The following is a 17668-nucleotide window of genomic DNA, read 5'->3' as shown; positions in this document are numbered from 1 at the left end:
TGTTGGCTTGGATGTGTGTGTGTGAGAGAGACTTCTGATTGATGGAGCTCCATTCCACCCCAGTCTTCCTCCCCCCAGCCATCACAGGCCACAAGAACCCAGATCCTAGGCTGTGCTGTATGCCAAGTCTGTACACCCATCTCAAGAGACAGCCATTGCTGTCCTCCCTTTTTACAGATGAGAAAACCGAGGCTCAGAGAGGTTGAGTCACGTGCCCAAAGTCACACAGCCGGTGTGAGGCAGGTCTGGGATTTCTGCTTCGTTCCCCTAGGCCTCCCCCTACAGCAGGGGCTGGGGACCTGCTCTGGGCTGCGTGTTGGTACAGTATGAGCCTTTTGGCTTGGCAGCCCACAGGCGAGGCCTGGCCAAGGCAGTTCAGTGTTCTGGGTGCAGCAGCTAGGAGTTGGGAGGGAAAAGGTGCCTCTTTCCCCATCTGGGCCTGGCACTTGGAGTCCTCCCCACCCTGGGAAGGCTGCCTGGGCTGCAGCTGTGTGCTTCCTCACCCACTGTCCTTGACTCAGGGCCAGACTGTCCCCCCTCCACCTCAACAATCTAGCAGCCCCATGCCTCCCCAGAGAGAGAGCCTTCTCGGCACCCCACGCTGTAAGCGTCTCCAGGGATGACTCCAGTCATCCAGGGGCCAGAGGTCAAACTGGAGGAAGGAGGTGGGAGGCCTTGGAGTGGCCTTGGGGACAGCATGTTCTGGCCAGCGAGCTAGTCACTAGTCACGGGAGTTTCCAGAGCTGCGAGGCCATCAAAGCAGAAAAACACCCGATACCCTGGACCTGGTTTGGACCCACCATCCCCGTCCCTCTCTGTCGGAGTGGCCCCAGATCCCAGGCGAGACCTGAGTCCCCCTCCCCCGCGCAGCTGCTGTGGTGGTATTTATAGCCTGAGCGTGAGGCGGCAAGGACACGCGCTTTTATTTCGGAAGTGATAATTCCAGTTCCAGGTGGGTGAGCCCAGGAGGACCCAGCGTCCCCTCCCCCGCTCTACTCTTACTACCAGGGCCCTGGGGACCGCCCCTGCTACCCCCTCAGCCCACCTAAAAACGGCCCCCTTCTTAGTTCCAAGTGTGTGGGCCAAACCAGTTTTCAGACGTCAAACTGGGCACCACCAACCCCCAAGACCCCGAGCCCGCTAATCCCACCCTGTGGGCGTTTAGAACTCCCTTCTCGGTCTTGGATCCGCCTGCAATGCAGGAGACCTGGGTTCGATCCCTGGGTTGGGAAGATTCCCCTGGAGAAGGGAAAGGCTACCCACTCCAGTATTCTGGCCTGGAGAATTCCATGGACTGTAGTCCATGCGGTCGCAAAGAGTCGGACACGACTGAGCGACTTTCATTCTCGGTCCCAGAGGAGGGAGTGCGGCTCGGTGCTGACCTCTAATGGACGAGGCTGGTAGTGCGGGACGACAGCAGTGCCTGAGCCGAGGGGCCACCGGCGTTCCCATCCCCTCCCCTCCCAATTTTGCTCCGCCCGGTCGCGAAGGAAGCCCTGAAACTGGCTCCCCGGCGCGTCTTTGCTTCATCCCTGGGGCTCGAGGATTGCGCCCGGCAAGCCAGGAACCTGCGGCAAAGATGCCTTCCAGGCTGTAGGCGTGGAGTTCACTCCACACACCTTGTCCACGCCCCCGCCCACTGGGCACAGGGCCCAGGCACGTAGCTGATGTCCATCTGATCGTCAAATATTTGTGGCGTACCTGCCAGGCCAGAGAGAAGAGGCCATGGCCCTGCCCTCCCGGGGCTCCCGGGTCAGGCCTGGGAGCCTGACAGTGTACCTTTTCAAGGCAGCACGAATAAGGGGACTAGGGACACACCAGCTGCGGAAGCGCTGAGGATCGGGGCGGGGGTGGGGGTCAGGCAGGTTCGTGGAGGAGGCGAGGACCTGAAAGAGAAGCAGCTGTTAGCTCGGCAGAAAAGCCGAGAAAGGCATTGCAGGTAAACGGTCTGCGAAGGCAGAGGCCAGGCGACAGAGGTAGCGCCAAGCACGTGGGAACTGCCCCTGGGCGGGAGAGTGGGGCGATGCTGTCGCTGGCCAATAGGGATCTGCCGTGTTGGGCTCACTGGCAGCCTGGATTGGGTCTCCAAATATCCCAGGGGATGGGGCTGCAGCTCCAATGCCCATCCCCAACCCCGGGCAGGTTACAGCGCCCCCTGGGAGCGGGGCCAGGGTCTCAGCTGGTTGGTTCCTTCTATGGCTTCTCCAGGCTGCGATACTTCTTACGCAGCACGGACACCGGGTCCTTGAAGAGCACTGGGTCTAGACGGAGGCGGGAGGACACCAGGGGCATGTGGCCGAACCCTGCCGCCATCCGGTTGATGCAGTCCTGGGCGGCCGGCTGAGGCTCCACTCTGAGCCACGGACTCCCAGGCACCTAAGAGCGGGGCCGAGGAATGTGTTGAGGGGGATTCTCTTACTTGGAACCCCGCCCTGCAGTCCCACCCCGCCGGTACCGGGCAGCACAAAGGATTTGGGTTAGAGCAGGGCTTCCCTAGCCAGGGCCCCCAGTGCCACCCCTGGGTCCTCACCAGTGGAGGAGGCCTGGCCTCCTGATGCCACGGCCCATAGGGCACCTTGATAGGCGGCAACTTGGTGACAGCTGCTACTAGAAAGTTCATCAGGACATCCACACAGCGGGGTGACTCATCTGCCAGGGTCCTCAGAGCCTTGGGCAGGGAGTGGGTGAAGAGGGTGTGGTAATACCTGGGGGAGAGGAGAGGAGCAGGAAAGTCTGCAGCCCGATTCTCCCCCAAGGCCCCATTCTTCGCCCTCCTGGCCTCACTCTCCCATTGACCTCAATTCCTAAGCTTCTTGTGAAAGTCCTGCACCCCCTTCTGAGCCCTGGCCACCTCGGAGAGCTCCCATCCCAAGTATGCTCTGCTCTCTACTACCTGCACCCTGTGGCTTCTCTGCAGCCAAGAGAAATGAAATGCAAAAGAAAAAGAAATGCAAAAAGGCAAAATGGTTGTCTGAGGCGGCCTTCCAAATAACTGAGAAAAGAAGAGAAGCTAAAGGCAAAGGAGCAAAGGAAAGATATACCCATCTAAATGCAGAGTTCCAAAGAATGGCAAGGAGAGATAAGAAAGCCTTCCTCAGCAATCAATGCAAAGAAATAGAGGAAAACAATAGAATGGGAAAGGGTAGAGATCTCTTCCAGAAAATTAGAGATACCAAGGGAACATTTCATGCAAAGATGGGCACAATAAAGGACAGAAATGGTATGGACCTAACAGAAATAGAAGGTATTAAGAAAAGGTGACAAGAATACACAGCAGAACTATACAAAAAAGATTTTAACGACCCAGATAACCATGATGGTGTGATCACTCACCTAGAGCCAGACATCCTGGGGTCCAAAGTGAAGACGGCCTTAGGAAGCATCACTATGAACAAAGCTAGTGGAGGTGATGGAATTCCAGTTGAGCTATTTCAAATCCTAAAAGATGATGCTGTGAAAGTGCTGCACTCAATATGTCAGCAAATTTGGAAAACTCAGCAGTGGCTACAGGACTGGAAAAAGTCAGTTTTTATTCCAATCCCAAAGAAAAGCAATGCCAAAGAATGTTCAAACTACCACACAATTGCACTCATCTCATACACTAGCAAAGTAATGCTCAAAATTCTCCAAGCCAGTCTTCCAACAGTATATGAACCGAGAATTTCCAGATGTTCAAGCTGGATTTAGAAAAGGCAGAGGAACTAGAGATCAAATTGCCAACATCCATTGGATCATAGAAAAAGCAAGAGAGTTCCAGAAAAATATCTACTTCTGCTTTATTGACTATGCTAAAGCCTTTGGCTGTGTGGATCACCACAAACTGTGTAAAATTCTTAAAGAGATGGGAATACCAGACCACCTTATCTGTCTCCTGAGAAACCTCAGGAGGTTTCCAGGTCAAGAAGCAACAGTTAGAACCGGACATGGAACAATGGATTGGTTCCAAATTGGGAAAGGAGTATGTCAGGGCTGTATATTGTTACCCTGCTTATATAACTTACATGCAGAGTACTTCATGCAAAATGCCGGGCTGGATGAAGCACAAGCTGGAATCAAGATTGCCAGGAGAAATATCAATAACCTCAGATATGCAGATGACATCACCCTTATGGCAGAAAGCAAAGAAGAACTAAAGAGCCTCTTGATGAAAGTGAAAGAGGAGAGTGAAAAAGCTGGCTTAAAACTCAGGATGCAGAACACTAAGATCATGGCATCCAGTCCCATCACTTCATGGCAAATAGATGGGGAAACAGTGGAAACAGTGGCTGACTTTATTTTTCTGGGCTCCAAAATCACTGCAGATGTTGACTGCAGCCATGAAATTAAAAGACGTGTATTCCTTCGAAGGAAAGTTATTACCAACCTAGACAGCATATTAAAAAGCAGAGACAAAAAAAAAAAAAAAAAAAAAAACCCACAAAATAAATAAATAAGTAAAAAGCAGAGACATTACTTTGTCAACAAAGGTCCGTCTAGACAAGGCTATGGTTTTTCCAGTGGTCATGTATGGATGTGAGAGTTGGACTATAAAGAAGGTGGAGCGCCAAAGAACTGATGCTTTTGAGCTGTGGTGTTGGAGAAGACTCTTGAGAGTCCCTTGGACTGCAAGGAGATCCAACCAGTCCATCCTAAAGGAGATCAGTCCTGGGTGCTCATTGGAAGGACTGATGCTGAAGTTGAAACTCCAATACTTTGGCCACCTGATGTGAAGAACTGCCTGATTGGAAAAGACCCTGATGCTGGGAAAGATTGAAGGCAGTAGCAGAAGGGGATGACAGAGGATGAGATGGTTGGATGGCATCACTGACTCAATGGACATGAGTTTGAGCAAGCTCTGGGAGATGGTGATGGACAGAGAAGCCTGGCGTGCTGCAGTCCATGGGGTCCCAGAGAGTTGGACAGGATTAAAGCGGCTGAACTGAACTCTCCTCTCCCTCAGGCTCCTTGGGGCCCCTCCCCTGGGCTCTGAGTCTGAATTCAGGCAGAGTCAGAAGGAGGAAAGGATCAGCTGGTTCCCAGGCCTTCAAAGATGGCAGCCCAAAGAGTAGCTTCAGGGAGGCTGTGGGTTAACCACGCCTCCCCCAAATCCAAACCGTGTCCATGCCCTCTGCATGGCTCTGCTTAAAATACCACTTGCTGCCTTTGCTTGACTGTCTGTGTGTGAAGGACTTCATGTACTTTTCTTATCTGATGGCTTATCACTCCAGCCCTGTGCGGTGAATACACTTTACAAATGAGGAAACTGAACCTCAGGAGAGGTGGGGAGACTTGCCCATCACAGCACTGGGAAGTGGCCTTGAACCTGGATCTCTGGGCTATATGCTAGCTGTATGTGTTCACTCCAATACCACCCTGCTCCTGGTTCAAAGAGGGGGGTCTCTGTGACCCTCTGAGTCCAGCGCCGGGGTTACCATCAGTACCTGTGGTAGAAGGCAGCTGAGGTGAGAACCATGGAGAATTCATTGGCCCTCTCGCTAGTGTAGCCCCAGCCCCCCTGGGCCTCATCCCAGAAGTGGCTCCAGGTGAGAAAGCCGACCATCCGCTCCGGGAAGCTCTGCCATACCATGAAAGCGAAGTCCACCTGGGGAGATATTGAAGTGAGGTGTGAAGAAGGACTTTCTGCCCAGCCAGGAACATCGGAGACATGGAGTCAAGGCCAGCCCGGCTGAGGGGACTCAGAGGAGAGGAGATGGGAGCCTGAAAATGTCCAGGGGTTGCTTAAGAACTTCCCAACTGGGAAACAGAAACAGTGCTTTTGCAGCTAGGGAACTGAAAATGTTTTCAAAGAGTCTGTGAAGTGAAAGTTGCTCAGTTGTGTCCGATCCTTTGCAACCCCATGGACTGTAGCCTGCCAGGCTCCTCTGTCCATGGAATTCTCCAGGCAAAAATACTGGAGTGCGTAGCCATTCCCTTCTCCAGGGGATCTTCTTGACCCAGGGATTGAACTGAGGTCTCCTGCATTGCAGGCAGATTCACCATCTGAGCCACCAGGGAAGCCCAAAGAATCTGTGGAAAGCTTCTATTAGACTTCTAAGGAGGAGGCTGATGGCTCCCCCGGGTGATGTCTAAAGCAGGAGGCTGGACCTCTTGATCCTTGATCATCCCAGCTCCTGGAATCTGAGGGGCTGCCAGGACCCACACAGGGCTTCTCTTGGGGGTCCTCACCTCACTTGTGGAGATACTGCTGTGGGCGTCCAGGCTCAGGATGGCATCGGTGCTGATGGCGCTGTATGGGATGAAGCGGTCACTGGCCTGCAGGGGGAGGGGGTGGAGGGCAGCTCAGCTGTGGGACCCCTCCCCAGGCTCCCATGGTGAGAATATGAATATCCGCTAAGCATGAACCACCACCACTACCCCACCCCCACAGGCATGGTATAAAAGGAAGAGCCATGAAAACAAGTCTGCAAGGGACTCGGACCCTAGGACCTCGCTTCCCCTTTGGTAAAATGGGGCCATTGGTGTCTAGGACCCTTCCAGGTTTGACATTTCAGGATTCCTCTAGTGTCACATCAGATGCTCACCTCAGCCCTGGAAAGGCTTGTTAAACATCCTTTGTTTCAAAGAGACAGGTTCGGAAAGATGGACTTGCCCAGGATGGCACAGCAAGCGGTTGGGTCATACCAACCCAGATTCTCAGAAGCCACCTGCCCCATCCCCACCCCCATGCTAAATGCTGCTACCTGTCCAAGTTTCCCCTCTCTCCCTTACCTGAGACAGCAAGGTAGTCCCTTTGCCTTCCCTCATCGCACGAAACCCTGGTTCTCTGGCAGTACAATTCACAAGGATGGAAGAGAATCATTTCTATTAGGCCTGCAGCTGAAACCCACGGTCTGATTTCTCCAGGCCCAACTTGTCCAGCTGTGGCTCAGGCCCAAGTCAATCCTGCCGCGTGTGTGTTCCCCAGATCCCGGCCTCTACCCTTCCCGCGCCCCTCCCCATCCTCACCTTCCTGTGCCCATCAAGGACTGTCAAGGGCACTGCTGTCTCAGGCCACCTGGGTGGGGGTGGCTTCTTACTGCTCCAGAGAACCAAGATCTAGAAGGAAAGAGGGGGGAGGGTGTCCTGAAGTCTGGGGCAGAAGGTGGTGGTGGGGGTGTCCCAGGAGTACTCTTTCTCAGGGTGGAAGAAGTTTAGGGGAGCCACTGTTGTATGTGAGTTTGGAAGGAGTTTAGTTGGAGCCAAGGTGCTTTCATGGCTGCCCTGTTTTTGCCTCTGGGCTTCTGGAAGGCATGAATCCCAGCGACACACAGGTTAGAGCTCAGTTCCTAGCCTGGACCCTGACCCCATCCCTCACCCCCATCTTTTCTCAAAGATTTTCATTCTCTTCCTCTTGCTCTTTTATCATTCCCAGCCCAGCTCAAGTGTCCCATCTTTGAAGTTGCTCCATCTGTGCTCTGGCTGAACAAACTGCTTGTTTGCTTTTCAAGTACTCTCAAGAGCCTATCTGGTTTCTCTGGAAGTGACATTTGACAGTCTGTGTGCTGGGAGATGCTAACTAAATATGAATCTGGGGCAGAATCCTTTCCTGCTTTTTCTCTGCATCCTCAGCATCAAGCCCAGGGTGCTCAGAAAATGCCGGATGAGCAAATGAATGCATGTACGTTTATTTCAACCTCCCAGAGGTGCCTGTTTTTCAGAGGGCTTCATCAGTTTCCGTGAGGGAAGAGGGGACAGAGGTGAGGGAAAGGACCTAGGGAGGAACTTGGAACTGAAAGAGGAAGGCAGCAATGGTACTTGAAAATCCTTCCCATGGCTCTCCCACAATGTGTGGTTATCCTTGGTGTCCAGACGTCTTCAAGGGCCCCGCCCTGTTCCTTGCCCCCACCCTGGATCCAAGCACCCCAGCTGCAAGGGGGCAGACCTGGGCACAGTGCTGGGCGCCTGCCACCGCCTGGATGAGCTTCAGCGGGGGCTGGTCTGGAGCCCCCACCCAAATCAGGGCACTGAACGTGCCCAGAGGACGAGAGCCTGGAGGAATGAGACACAGGCTGTTAGGGGAGGAAGGAACAGAACCCCCTGGAGAATGGGAACCTGGGGAGCCGGGAGAGGTGGGAGATTTGGAGAGGGGCGTGGTGGGACTCTAGGGTTGAGGCTGGGGCAGACTCGGGGTGAGTTGACGAGAGGACTTCAAGTTGTCCCACCCCTAGGGCACTCACCCTGTTGTAGGTGGTAGAAGGGAAAGTCCGAGGGGCTTGTGGAGAAAGTGGACAGGGCCAGGAGTGCCCCTGGGGGGCTGTTCCACAGGAGCGAGGGGTGAGCAGATGCTCCAGAGATCCGGTCCTGAATAATCTGCGAAAGGAGAGAAGGCTGGGCAGAGGGCGTGGCCAGTGTGGCGGTGGGCGGGGCCTGAGGAAGCGAGGACCTGGTGCAGCCCCACACCACCCCCTCCAGGAATCCGGGGAGGGCAGCATCTGTATCACCAGATGGCTGGGGACAGCAGGGTTCAGAGTCCAGAGTAGGGGTCACTGCCTGATGCTGTCTGCACTCATGGCAGACACCACGAACAGGCCATGATATTCTTTCCGGACCCAGAATCCCTCCTAACACCAGCCCCAGGCAACCAGCGCCCATCAGCTGGAGCTGGCCCACGCATGGAAATCTGTTTGCTACAGATGTCGCTCTAGAGAGGGGGAAACTGGGCCAAGACTAGAGAAGGAGCTCATTCAAGAGCTCGGAGCCAAGTCTGATTCCTCCCAGAAGCATCTTCAAGGGGGACGCCTAGGCACCAGGGTAGAGGAGGTGTTTGAAGAGAGGGGCATGGCGAGGGGACGGGGATGGGGTGGAGCCAAGCATCCAAGCCCCCCTTGGGTGAGTCCCCCTCACCTCCAGAGTGGTGTGGATGACTTTCTCCATGGAGGAGAAGTACGCATCCCACAGAAACTGGGCCTGCTGACGCAGGGCAAGGACCCGTGTGAGGGGCATCTCCTGGAGGGCAGCCAGGACCTGGGGCCAGAGGGAGAAAAGGAGGCGGCATGGGGCCCTGGCAGGCTCTGGCTTACCTGGCGTGGGGACAGCATAGGGTGGGGGTCTGGAACCAGAAGCCGGCTCCCCACAGTTCTCTACATGGGTTGGCAGCTGTCATCCTTGGCAAAATCCCAGGTAATTTAGCAATCAAGTGTTCAAGGGTCACACAGAGCTGGGTTTAAACGCCACTTAGTAACTGTATGACTGTGGACGAAGCGCTTAACCTCTCTGAGTCTGTTTCCTCATCTGTAAAGTGGACAGATAGTACTGGCCTCATAGGGTGGTTGCAAGGATTAAATTAGTTGATATATATTAAGTGTTTAGCACATTGTAGAGGCTCAGTGAAAGGAAACTATTCCTGTTAGCTTCTTACCCTGTTCTCTACTTCTCAGGAGATTCAAGGCTTATGTTTATACTTTTCAGAGATAGGCAAAGTTAGTTTAATCAGATGGGAAAATCACTGGGTGTTTTGCTTTCCCACTCCAAGCTCCATGTAGAGACACTCAGATTTTTTGATTTTTTGTGACGTTTCCTTAAACTAGGTATTCAATCAGTTCATGGACCCGTGGGATTAGGCCCAAGGAGTTAATCTAGTCTAATTTATCCCACTGTACAGATGGGAAAACTGAGGCTGAAAGAGGCTGAGGACTTGCTCTCAGAACCCCAGAGGCTTGGGGCTGGGGGTAAAGTCATCAGTATACATAGATGGAGGATAGGCATTAGGGCTGGGATCCCAGGGTCCGCCCACATCCTGAGTCCAGTCCCCACCCCACGGGCAGGGCCCTGAGCTACCTGAAGTGGGAGCCTCTCATCAGCTACAACAGCCGCCTTGGTCCAATCGATGACCTCTGAGAAGGGCAGCTCCCAGCGAGGGCTGAGAAGCACAGGAATGCAGCCAGCCTGGGGGGTAGGGGGGTCACTGGGGAGCCCAGTTCCACCCTGCACACACTCACCCCTCCTCTCTGCTGCACTGGGGGCAAGGGGTAAAGAGGAGAGAAAAGTGGGGATGGGGTGTTGGTCTACACAAGGTGCAGTGAATATGGCCGGAGACACACCTGAGTCTCAGAGTAAAGGAGTGGGCAGCTCACTGCCCCTTCCCATTGGTCTGGGCTCAGACTACCTTTCCAGTTCAAGAGTGTGGGGGGACAGGGCTGGGGGGCACCCCCATTGGGGTTGTACCTGCAGGGCTTGAAGGAAGTGCAAGGCATCAGGACTGCGACCAGGGATGAGGCAGAAGGTGGCGTTGGGTAGCGTCGTCCCTGGGTGGGTCCTAAGGAGGCACAGGAAGGGGTCCTGCACATAGAAAGCCTAAGACAGCTGCCCCACACCCCAGCTCCCTTGATGGCCCCCCCCACCAGCCCTCCACACTAACACTCCCAAATTCACAGTGTGCAAGCCCACCATCATGTTCTCATATGTTAACATTCTTGCACATGCACAGCTGCACACTGTCCCTGTCCCACTGCAGAGGCAGCAGGCAGGAACCCCGAGCTCAAGCTCCCCTGCTGCCCTCAGGATTAGGCACCTCCCTTCTCTTCTCTGGACCACGGTTCGCTCATTTGCAAAATGGGAGGCAGCCGAGCTGCTATTTCCACTGACTTGGGCACGCACGTGTTTGCCCTCCCACTGCTTGCCACATGCAGACTTCTGGGCACCCCTCACCTGAGTGGCCTCCACGCCCTGCCCTCCCCCCATCCTCAGAGCCCAGGCCCATGAAAGGCTCTTCTGTCCAAAGGTGGGCCGGGCCCCCAGCCTGGAACCACACAGGAAGCGGCTGCCCAGAGAGGCCCCCTCGCCCAGAGGACAGGCCTCCTCTGTTCCTCCCCCTCTCCTTCTCCCAGGCCCAGGGCCACCCTCAGGCTGCGTGTGTCTGTGGGGGGTGGGGTAGGAGTCACAGCCTCCGCAGAGCCACTACCCTGGGACTGCCTGGCCAGGGAAGGAGTGCCATGACCTGGCTACGGGTGTGTGTGTGTGCATGTGTGTGTGTGGGTGTGTGTGCATGTGTGTGTGTGGACGGACGCATGGGTGTGCACAGGACTCCATGCTGCGTGTGTGTGTGTGTGTGTGTGGTGTGGTGTGTATGTGTGTGTGGTGTGGTGTTGTGTGTGTGTGTGTGTCTGTGTGTGTGGTGTGGTGTGTGTGTAGGTGCACGCATGGGTGTGCACAGGACTCTGGGGCCCATAGACCTGCCCTGAGTGGGACTGAGGAGTAGGGCCGAGAGAATCCCAGGACCCTTCTCAGCTACAGCCTGTCTGGTCCTGAGTCTGAACCTTCAGGAAGCAATCCTAGGAGTACTTAGCCTCTGGACCAACCTTCCTTGAACAGATGGGGAGACTGAGTCTCAGAGAGCCCGAGGACTGGCTCAGGGTCTCAGAGAGCGTGGGGGCTGAGCTGGAACTAGAGCCACAGTATGCTGACCCCTGACCCTGGGTTATCTGAACCACCCCGGAGCTACTACCCAGGGGTCTCCCAGCGGACCCTGCTTTCTTGGTCTGACGCTCAGGTGTCCACCAGGCTTCTCCTGGAAGAAGCTACAAGTTAAAAACAGGACACCTTCCATCTTACTAAAAGCCACAGCGCCAGCTGGTCACAGTCCTCTCTTCCTCCCTCAGTAAACCCCTAAAGGACTGAAAACTCCTAAGTGTAAGGCTACAGAGAAGCCAGAACCAGAGGACTTACTGAATAAACTGTGCCAGTCAGTCCTCGTCAACCTCCACTGTCCCCTCTGTGTGTTTGCTCATCCTTCTTCCTCAGCCTGAAGCACCCTTCCCTGCCTTGCAGCCTGAAGAGCTCCCCCTACTCCGTCTTAATGTCTAAAGTTCAAAGATCACCTCCTCTGGGAAGCCCTCCATGGTCTCTCTAGAGATGGTGCCTTCCTCTGCTCCCTTAGCCTCTCTGTGCCCTGAAGTAGAAATGAACCAAGCTCACCTTCACTGAGCATGTTCTTTGTTCTAAGTGCTTTAAGTACTTAGACTCACTTCATTCTCACAGCAACCCTATTAGATGAGAGGGATGTGTATGCTCCATTTTACAGGTGAGGAAACTGAGGCCTAAAGAGGTTCCGCAGCTCTGAAGTAGAGGAGCCAGGCAGGCAGCTTGCCCAGCCTCTCTCTGCTTAACAATGTCTGTCATAACCAGGGACTTGTCTGTCTCTCTAAAAAGACCGAGCTGCTTGAGAGACAGGGCTGTGCCTCCCTCAGCCAGTATCCCCAGGGCCAAGCAGAGTGCCTGGCAGAGAATGGGCACTCAGTGGGGCTAGACAAACGAAAGCTCAGTGTGCGACAGAGGAGAGACTCAGGACCAATGGACCAGATGTCTGAAAGGTCAGTTTGGGCACAAATTCTAGGAATGGAGCTGGCTGAGAGTAGTCAGTGGGTGGCCGTGGGAGGGCTTGAGTTCCCTATCAGATGCTGGTTGAGCGCTGCATGTGTGTGTGTGTGCGCGCGCGTGCGCACATGCATGTGTGTTGTAGAAGGGATGTCATGGTGACTGCTGATCATCTGTGACTCTGTAAAGTGTTTGCCATGGACTTGGGGCCTCAGTGCCCAAGGCTGCTGACGAGGTGACTCCACCCACGCCCCAGGCAGGGCCGCATTGCAATTTGCAATGCCCTAGGCTCTGGCCTTTGCAGTCCCTCGACCATAAAAATATTATAAAAATTATATTCGACAACTGTGTTGGTATAGAAATGAACATACTAATATTATATATTAAATCATTTTCTTCTATTCAAAAGTTCAATTCTTTTTTCCTTCTGATTTTCAAAGAAATGAAAACAGTTTCATGGGCTCCTACAATATCATGGGCCTTAGGCACTGCACCTTCTGGGCGCAGTGGCGACAGGCCAGGGGATCTTAAAACATGCATTAAATTTATGTTAAAAAAAAAAACACCAAAGCAGGAAAGAACCTATGCACATTTATATCCACACAGAGTACTTCAGAAAAGACACAAGAGAGACTACCAACGGTGTTTGGCTCCAGGAAGGAAAACTGGGTGGCCCAAGACACGAATGGCAGGGAGTTATTACTGTATGCCCTTTTGTGCGTTTGGAATTTTGTACTGTGTGAATGAATCCCCTATTCATAAAAGTAAATAAATAGCAATTTAAACTGTTAGAGGCTTATTCCAAAGCAACAGGAGACTGTTCAACGAAGGTGGAAAAATATGGGCTTTGGAGCCAGAAATGTGCGGTTTAATCTCAAGCTCTGCAGCTCATAAGTGCCAGGTCAGCCCTGGTGAGGGAGGCCCTGGTGAACCAAGGAGCTTGTCACTAAAGGCCCTTAGCTGGCTCCCTCCACCTCTCTGAGCCTCAGTTTCCTGTTCCCTGAAATGGGGATAGTAATACCTCCCTTGAAAGGTGCTTGAGAGGATTAGCCATGGCTGGCCCAGCACCTGGCCCTGAAGAGCGGGCTCTCCCCAGATGCTCCTTTCCTCCCTTCCCCCCACCCCCAGCAGAGTGAATGTGGGCCAGTGGCAGGGACGTGAATTGCCTCTTTCTCTGGCCAGCACTTGTTTATTCAGGGCACCTTCTGGGGGCTGGCCCATGGCTGTGGGCCTCCTTCTCTCTGTCCGTATACTTGACTGGCTGTTCAGACAGCTGCCTGGCACTTCAGGGAAACTGAGGCTCCAGCTACTCCAGAGATTACAAGTCCTGACGCCTGCAAGTGGGTGGAGGCCAAAGACAGAACTGCTTGAAGTTTGGGGGACAGTTAGCGGCTGCCAGGCATGACATCTTGGAAATAAACTCATCAAAAAGGCAACTCAGACGGTGACCCACAGCTATTAGAAAACCTTGGCCGGTTCTGGCCAGTTTGGATTCAATCAGTAAACATTTAGTGAGCTCCTACCTACAGTGTGCACTCCCCAAGTTTCAGTTTCTCAAAGTTCAGGCTAAAATACCTTTCAGATTCACCAGTAATTGACAGCATTTAGCAGTCACTAAAGTCAGCTGAAAGAAGAACTTCCTGTAATTAAGAATGGCTAAGTGTCTAATCAGAAGTAAGGCCGGGCAAGTGAGTGGAGAACATTGTCACCAAAGGTCAGCTCTGTCTGAATTTGGGTCTTGAGGTGCCTGGGGGGATCCCCAGCATTTCAGGTGAGGTTCAGAAGATGCCTGCTAAGGATGGGTCCTGGCAGAAGGGCCATGGGGACTGAAGGGCAGGTCTGCTATTCCTAACCTGGCTGCGGGGCTCCCTGGAGACCACGTGCCTTTGGGAGGTAGAGAGATTCCATTCCCACAAGAGCGCTGTGGCTGAGAGAAGCCCCAGAAGCTCCAGGCAGAGGCAAAAATGGAGCTTGGCCACGTGAAGAATTCCTGGGAGGGAAGTGGAGCTCAGAATAAGCCATGTTCTAGCAAAGAAGAGGGAGATATCTGACACAGGGGACAAGAGAAGGATTCTAGAGTGACAGGTTCCAACTCCAGTCTGTCCAGCCAGCCTGTGGATATTGCTGGCTTCCTGGGGGTGCCAGGAGGGGTTAGGGTGCTTAGGGGTTTACTGCTTTACCACCTGAGATGTATCACCCCAACTAGCCCAAGTAGAGACATTTTTGAATGAGTTCTCCATGTCCCCATGGGTCCCCATGTCCCTTGTATGTATTCAGACACTCTCACTGGTCGGAATTCTTTTGCAGGTCTGACTTGATCCATATTTGCTATAGCCAAAGGCTAGAGGTTAATCCCCAAAATGAGACATAGGAGCAGCTTCCATGTGTGATCATGGCCCAGAGGCATGTGACAGAATTGATCATAAACTCCTGCTTAAAACCCAGAACTCTAACGCTGAAGGCTTTGGAGCCAGGCAATCCTAGATTAAAATACTGGCTGTGCTCTTTCTGGCTGAGTGGCCTCAGGAAAGTTACCTAACCTCTCTGGGCTCTAGTGTCTGGTACACCAATACTTAAAAGATAGACATTAGTATTATTTTATGACAATCATTTATAAAAAGTGCTCAGCACATAGTGGGACTTCCCCAGTGGCTCAGATGGTAAAGAATCTGCCTGCAAGGCAAGAGACCCGGGTTCAATCCCTGGGTCAGGAAGATTCCCCTGGAGAAGGGAATGGCTACCCACTCCAGTACTTCTGCCTGGAGAATTCCATGGACGGAGCAGCCTGGCAGGCTACAGTCCGTGGGATCTCAAAGAGTTGGACACGATTGAGAGACTAGCACGAGCACATAGTAAGCACTATAGACTTGTATGTTAAATAAAATGTTAGGGAAGGAAGGATTGGCATAAAAGAAGAGTAAATAGGAGTGAGTCACATTTTATGCTTTTAAAGATCCCCAAGAAAAAATTCCAAAATCTGCCTTGAACACCCCTTGCAGCAGATCACCATCTTGGTGGTCATGTTCTCTGTTGTCTAACCCGATTCCCTCCTGCTGCAGCTGAGGTCTAAATTTGCCCATCTCAATCCTACCCCAGCTCCTGGGCTCATTCCCACCACAGACCCCTCCCATCCAGCCCCCGAGGGGAGAGGTCCACTTACTGCTTGGGTCCATGGTCCTGCTCACAGCGCCCATCCCAGGGGCAGGCAGAGAAGTTGGTGCCCGCCGTGCGCCACCCGCCCCTCTCTTCTGCCACGGCTATCAGGGCCACCCCAGGGAGGGGGCTGTGCTGCCGCAGCTGGCCAAGGGCCCCCCCTCGCAAAGGGTGGGCTTCGGGGAGAAGCGGGAGGGCCACGTCAAAGCCGGGCCGGAAGGTGTCCACCGTAGGGCTGGCCTCGGCCACCATCGCCTGTCCCAGCTGGAAGATCCGGAGGCAAGGGGCGGGATGGAGACTGAGGACCAGATGGTTCTTGCCTCCATCCCACTGCGGGGGCACCGGGTGGCACTCTCCCGCAGGGGTGTCGGGGCTGAGGACGAGGACGAGGAGGCAGGCCTCCGCAGCGCTGGCTGTGTGGTAGCGGGAGCCCTCGATGGAAGTCAGGACCTTGCGTGGAGTCTCAGAGCTGGGTCCGACCGCCGGGTACACGAACACCTTGAGGCCACCACCTCTGCACCTCGAGGCATCAAAGCAAGCTCCCCGGGTGCAGCTGCTGCCACGGGGGGCCTGAGGAGGTTGAAGGCCATCTTCTAGGAGCTCCCCAGGCTGGGAGAAACTCTGCAGGAGCTCTGTGTCCAGCCAGCGGGGCCAGCCTTGGGGGGCCCCTGCCTGGCGTCTGGCGGGCTCTTTCAGGCGGAGAAGTGGGAAGAGTCTTAGCAGGATGAGGAGCCAGGAAGCCGACAGGGCCAGCCAGAGGGACTTTCTTCTCCATGACTGCATGTGGCCACCCACAGCCAGGGCTGCAGGAAGCAGGGGAAGCCAGGGATTCAGAGGGGGGGGCGCCTCTGGGATGGGGATCCACCTTCTAGGTCAGCGCCCTCATTGTACAGATGGGAAGACTGAGGCCTATGGAGAGCAAGATCCAACAGCAAGTCACAAGTCACTGGCCAGGGAGGACCCCGCTCTCTGGCCCTGCCTTCTTGTGCTCCGGACTCTGCTTCCTCCGCCTTTGGACAACTTTTGCCCTTCCCAGCAGGGCCCCCTGCCCCTGGGCGCTGCTCAGGCTGATGCAACCCCTGTCCAGACTACAAGCCAGTGTCCTTCTGCCCTCCTGGCTGCACCCCCTGACCTTGGCCTTGAGGGAGATGAGGGCGGTCTGCCAGGCCATGGGGGACCCGTCAGGACTCCCACACGAGGCGGTTTGGCCAGGGTGCAGGGTTGTATGGAAGCAGGGCTGGTTTCCCCAATCCTCTCCCTTTCTGAGCAGCCCCTGAGCAGCCCGGCCACCCTGTGTCCACTGGCAAGCACTCCTGGGCTGAGGGCCCTGTGGCTGGAGCTAAAATTAGACCCTACATCCCATGTGGGCTCTCAGGGTCAGCTGAGGGCAAGGCCTGAGCGCAGCCGGTGGCCCCTGCCTGGGGGGCTGGGAGGGCTCTGAGTACTGGTCCTCTCCCACCCTGCCGCTGTCCCAGCCCAGGCAGCTCAGTCCATCCTCCCTCCACCTCTAGCAGCTGGTCCTGCACCCTCTGGCTTGGAGCTATCAAGGTGCAGAGGCCAGGGACCCCCTGCCAAGCCCCTGCCCCATGGCTCCCAAGCCCTGCTGTGTCTCGCCTCCCCTCTCAGGGCAGCGTTTGGTCAATCTAGATCTCTTTCCCAGTGGCAGCCTGACTCCTCCCCTGCCAGCTCTGATTGGCTCCTGTCTGGGAGGCAAGCTTTCCACTTAACCCCTTCCAAACCAATTTTCTGGATTGCTAATAATGATAACCAGCAGGGCCCACAACTCATGGTTGGCCTTGAGCTATTCCAACATCTATCTCACATCAGCCTTCCGAGGCCAAGGTTTAATCACTGCCATTTCCTATGGATGAGCAAAGTGAAACTCAGAGAGGGGTTGGTATCTTCTAAGGAGACCCTGCTAAGGAGTGGTAGGGTGGGATTTGAACCTTGAGCTCATGACTAGAGTCCTTAGAGCTTCCCACTGGTCACTGCAGCTGGGGGACTTGCTTCTGGCTGGGATACAGGCTCTCCACGTTTTAACCCCTTCCATCAACAGATGAGATAAGTGAGGCATCAAGTTGCTGAGGGGTGGGTGTGTGATATTGGATAAGGTGCTTCCAACTATTCCCAGGATTGGTCTCTCTTCCTTCAGCCCCCCACCCTTACCCTCTGCCAATCCAACTCTAGCTCCAGCTTTTTCAGCACCTTTCCTGACACCTTACAC

At 54.4% G+C, this 17668-nt stretch overlaps 1 protein-coding gene across 1 annotated transcript; it reads right to left on the bottom strand.

Annotated features, from left to right (window-relative positions):
* Positions 1 to 1026: 1026 nt before the first annotated feature.
* On the bottom strand, positions 1027 to 16432 carry EXTL1 (exostosin like glycosyltransferase 1). The gene is made up of 11 exons (XM_061147839.1): positions 15452 to 16432; positions 10144 to 10234; positions 9757 to 9864; positions 8824 to 8943; positions 8157 to 8289; positions 7862 to 7968; positions 6946 to 7035; positions 6166 to 6252; positions 5421 to 5581; positions 2531 to 2705; positions 1027 to 2376 (listed from the first exon to the last, which is right to left on the bottom strand). Exons 1-11 carry the CDS (start codon positions 16225 to 16227, stop codon positions 2194 to 2196), a joined length of 2031 nt encoding a protein of 676 aa, XP_061003822.1. The 5' UTR covers positions 16228 to 16432; the 3' UTR covers positions 1027 to 2193.
* Positions 16433 to 17668: the final 1236 nt, after the last annotated feature.

The sequence above is a fragment of the Dama dama genome, chromosome 8 (assembly GCF_033118175.1).
Source record: "Dama dama isolate Ldn47 chromosome 8, ASM3311817v1, whole genome shotgun sequence".
NCBI lineage: Eukaryota > Metazoa > Chordata > Mammalia > Artiodactyla > Cervidae > Dama > Dama dama.
Note: the sequence above shows the minus strand (reverse complement) of the source record. Positions and strands in the feature narration are given on the sequence as shown.

What these genes read in the sequence shown, in the direction of transcription:
- EXTL1 (XM_061147839.1), bottom strand. Translation starts at nt 16,227, where the DNA reads ATGCAGTCATGGAGAAGAAAGTCCCTCTGGCTGGCCCTGTCGGCTTCC. An exon ending in TCCTTGATGGGCACAGGAAG is followed by an intron (nt 6,253 to 6,945) that starts GTGAGGATGGGG and finishes CTCCCCCTGCAG; the next exon opens with GCCAGTGACCGCTTCATCCC. An exon ending in AGGCCAGGCCTCCTCCACTG is followed by an intron (nt 2,377 to 2,530) that starts GTGAGGACCCAG and finishes CCCCGCTCTTAG; the next exon opens with GTGCCTGGGAGTCCGTGGCT.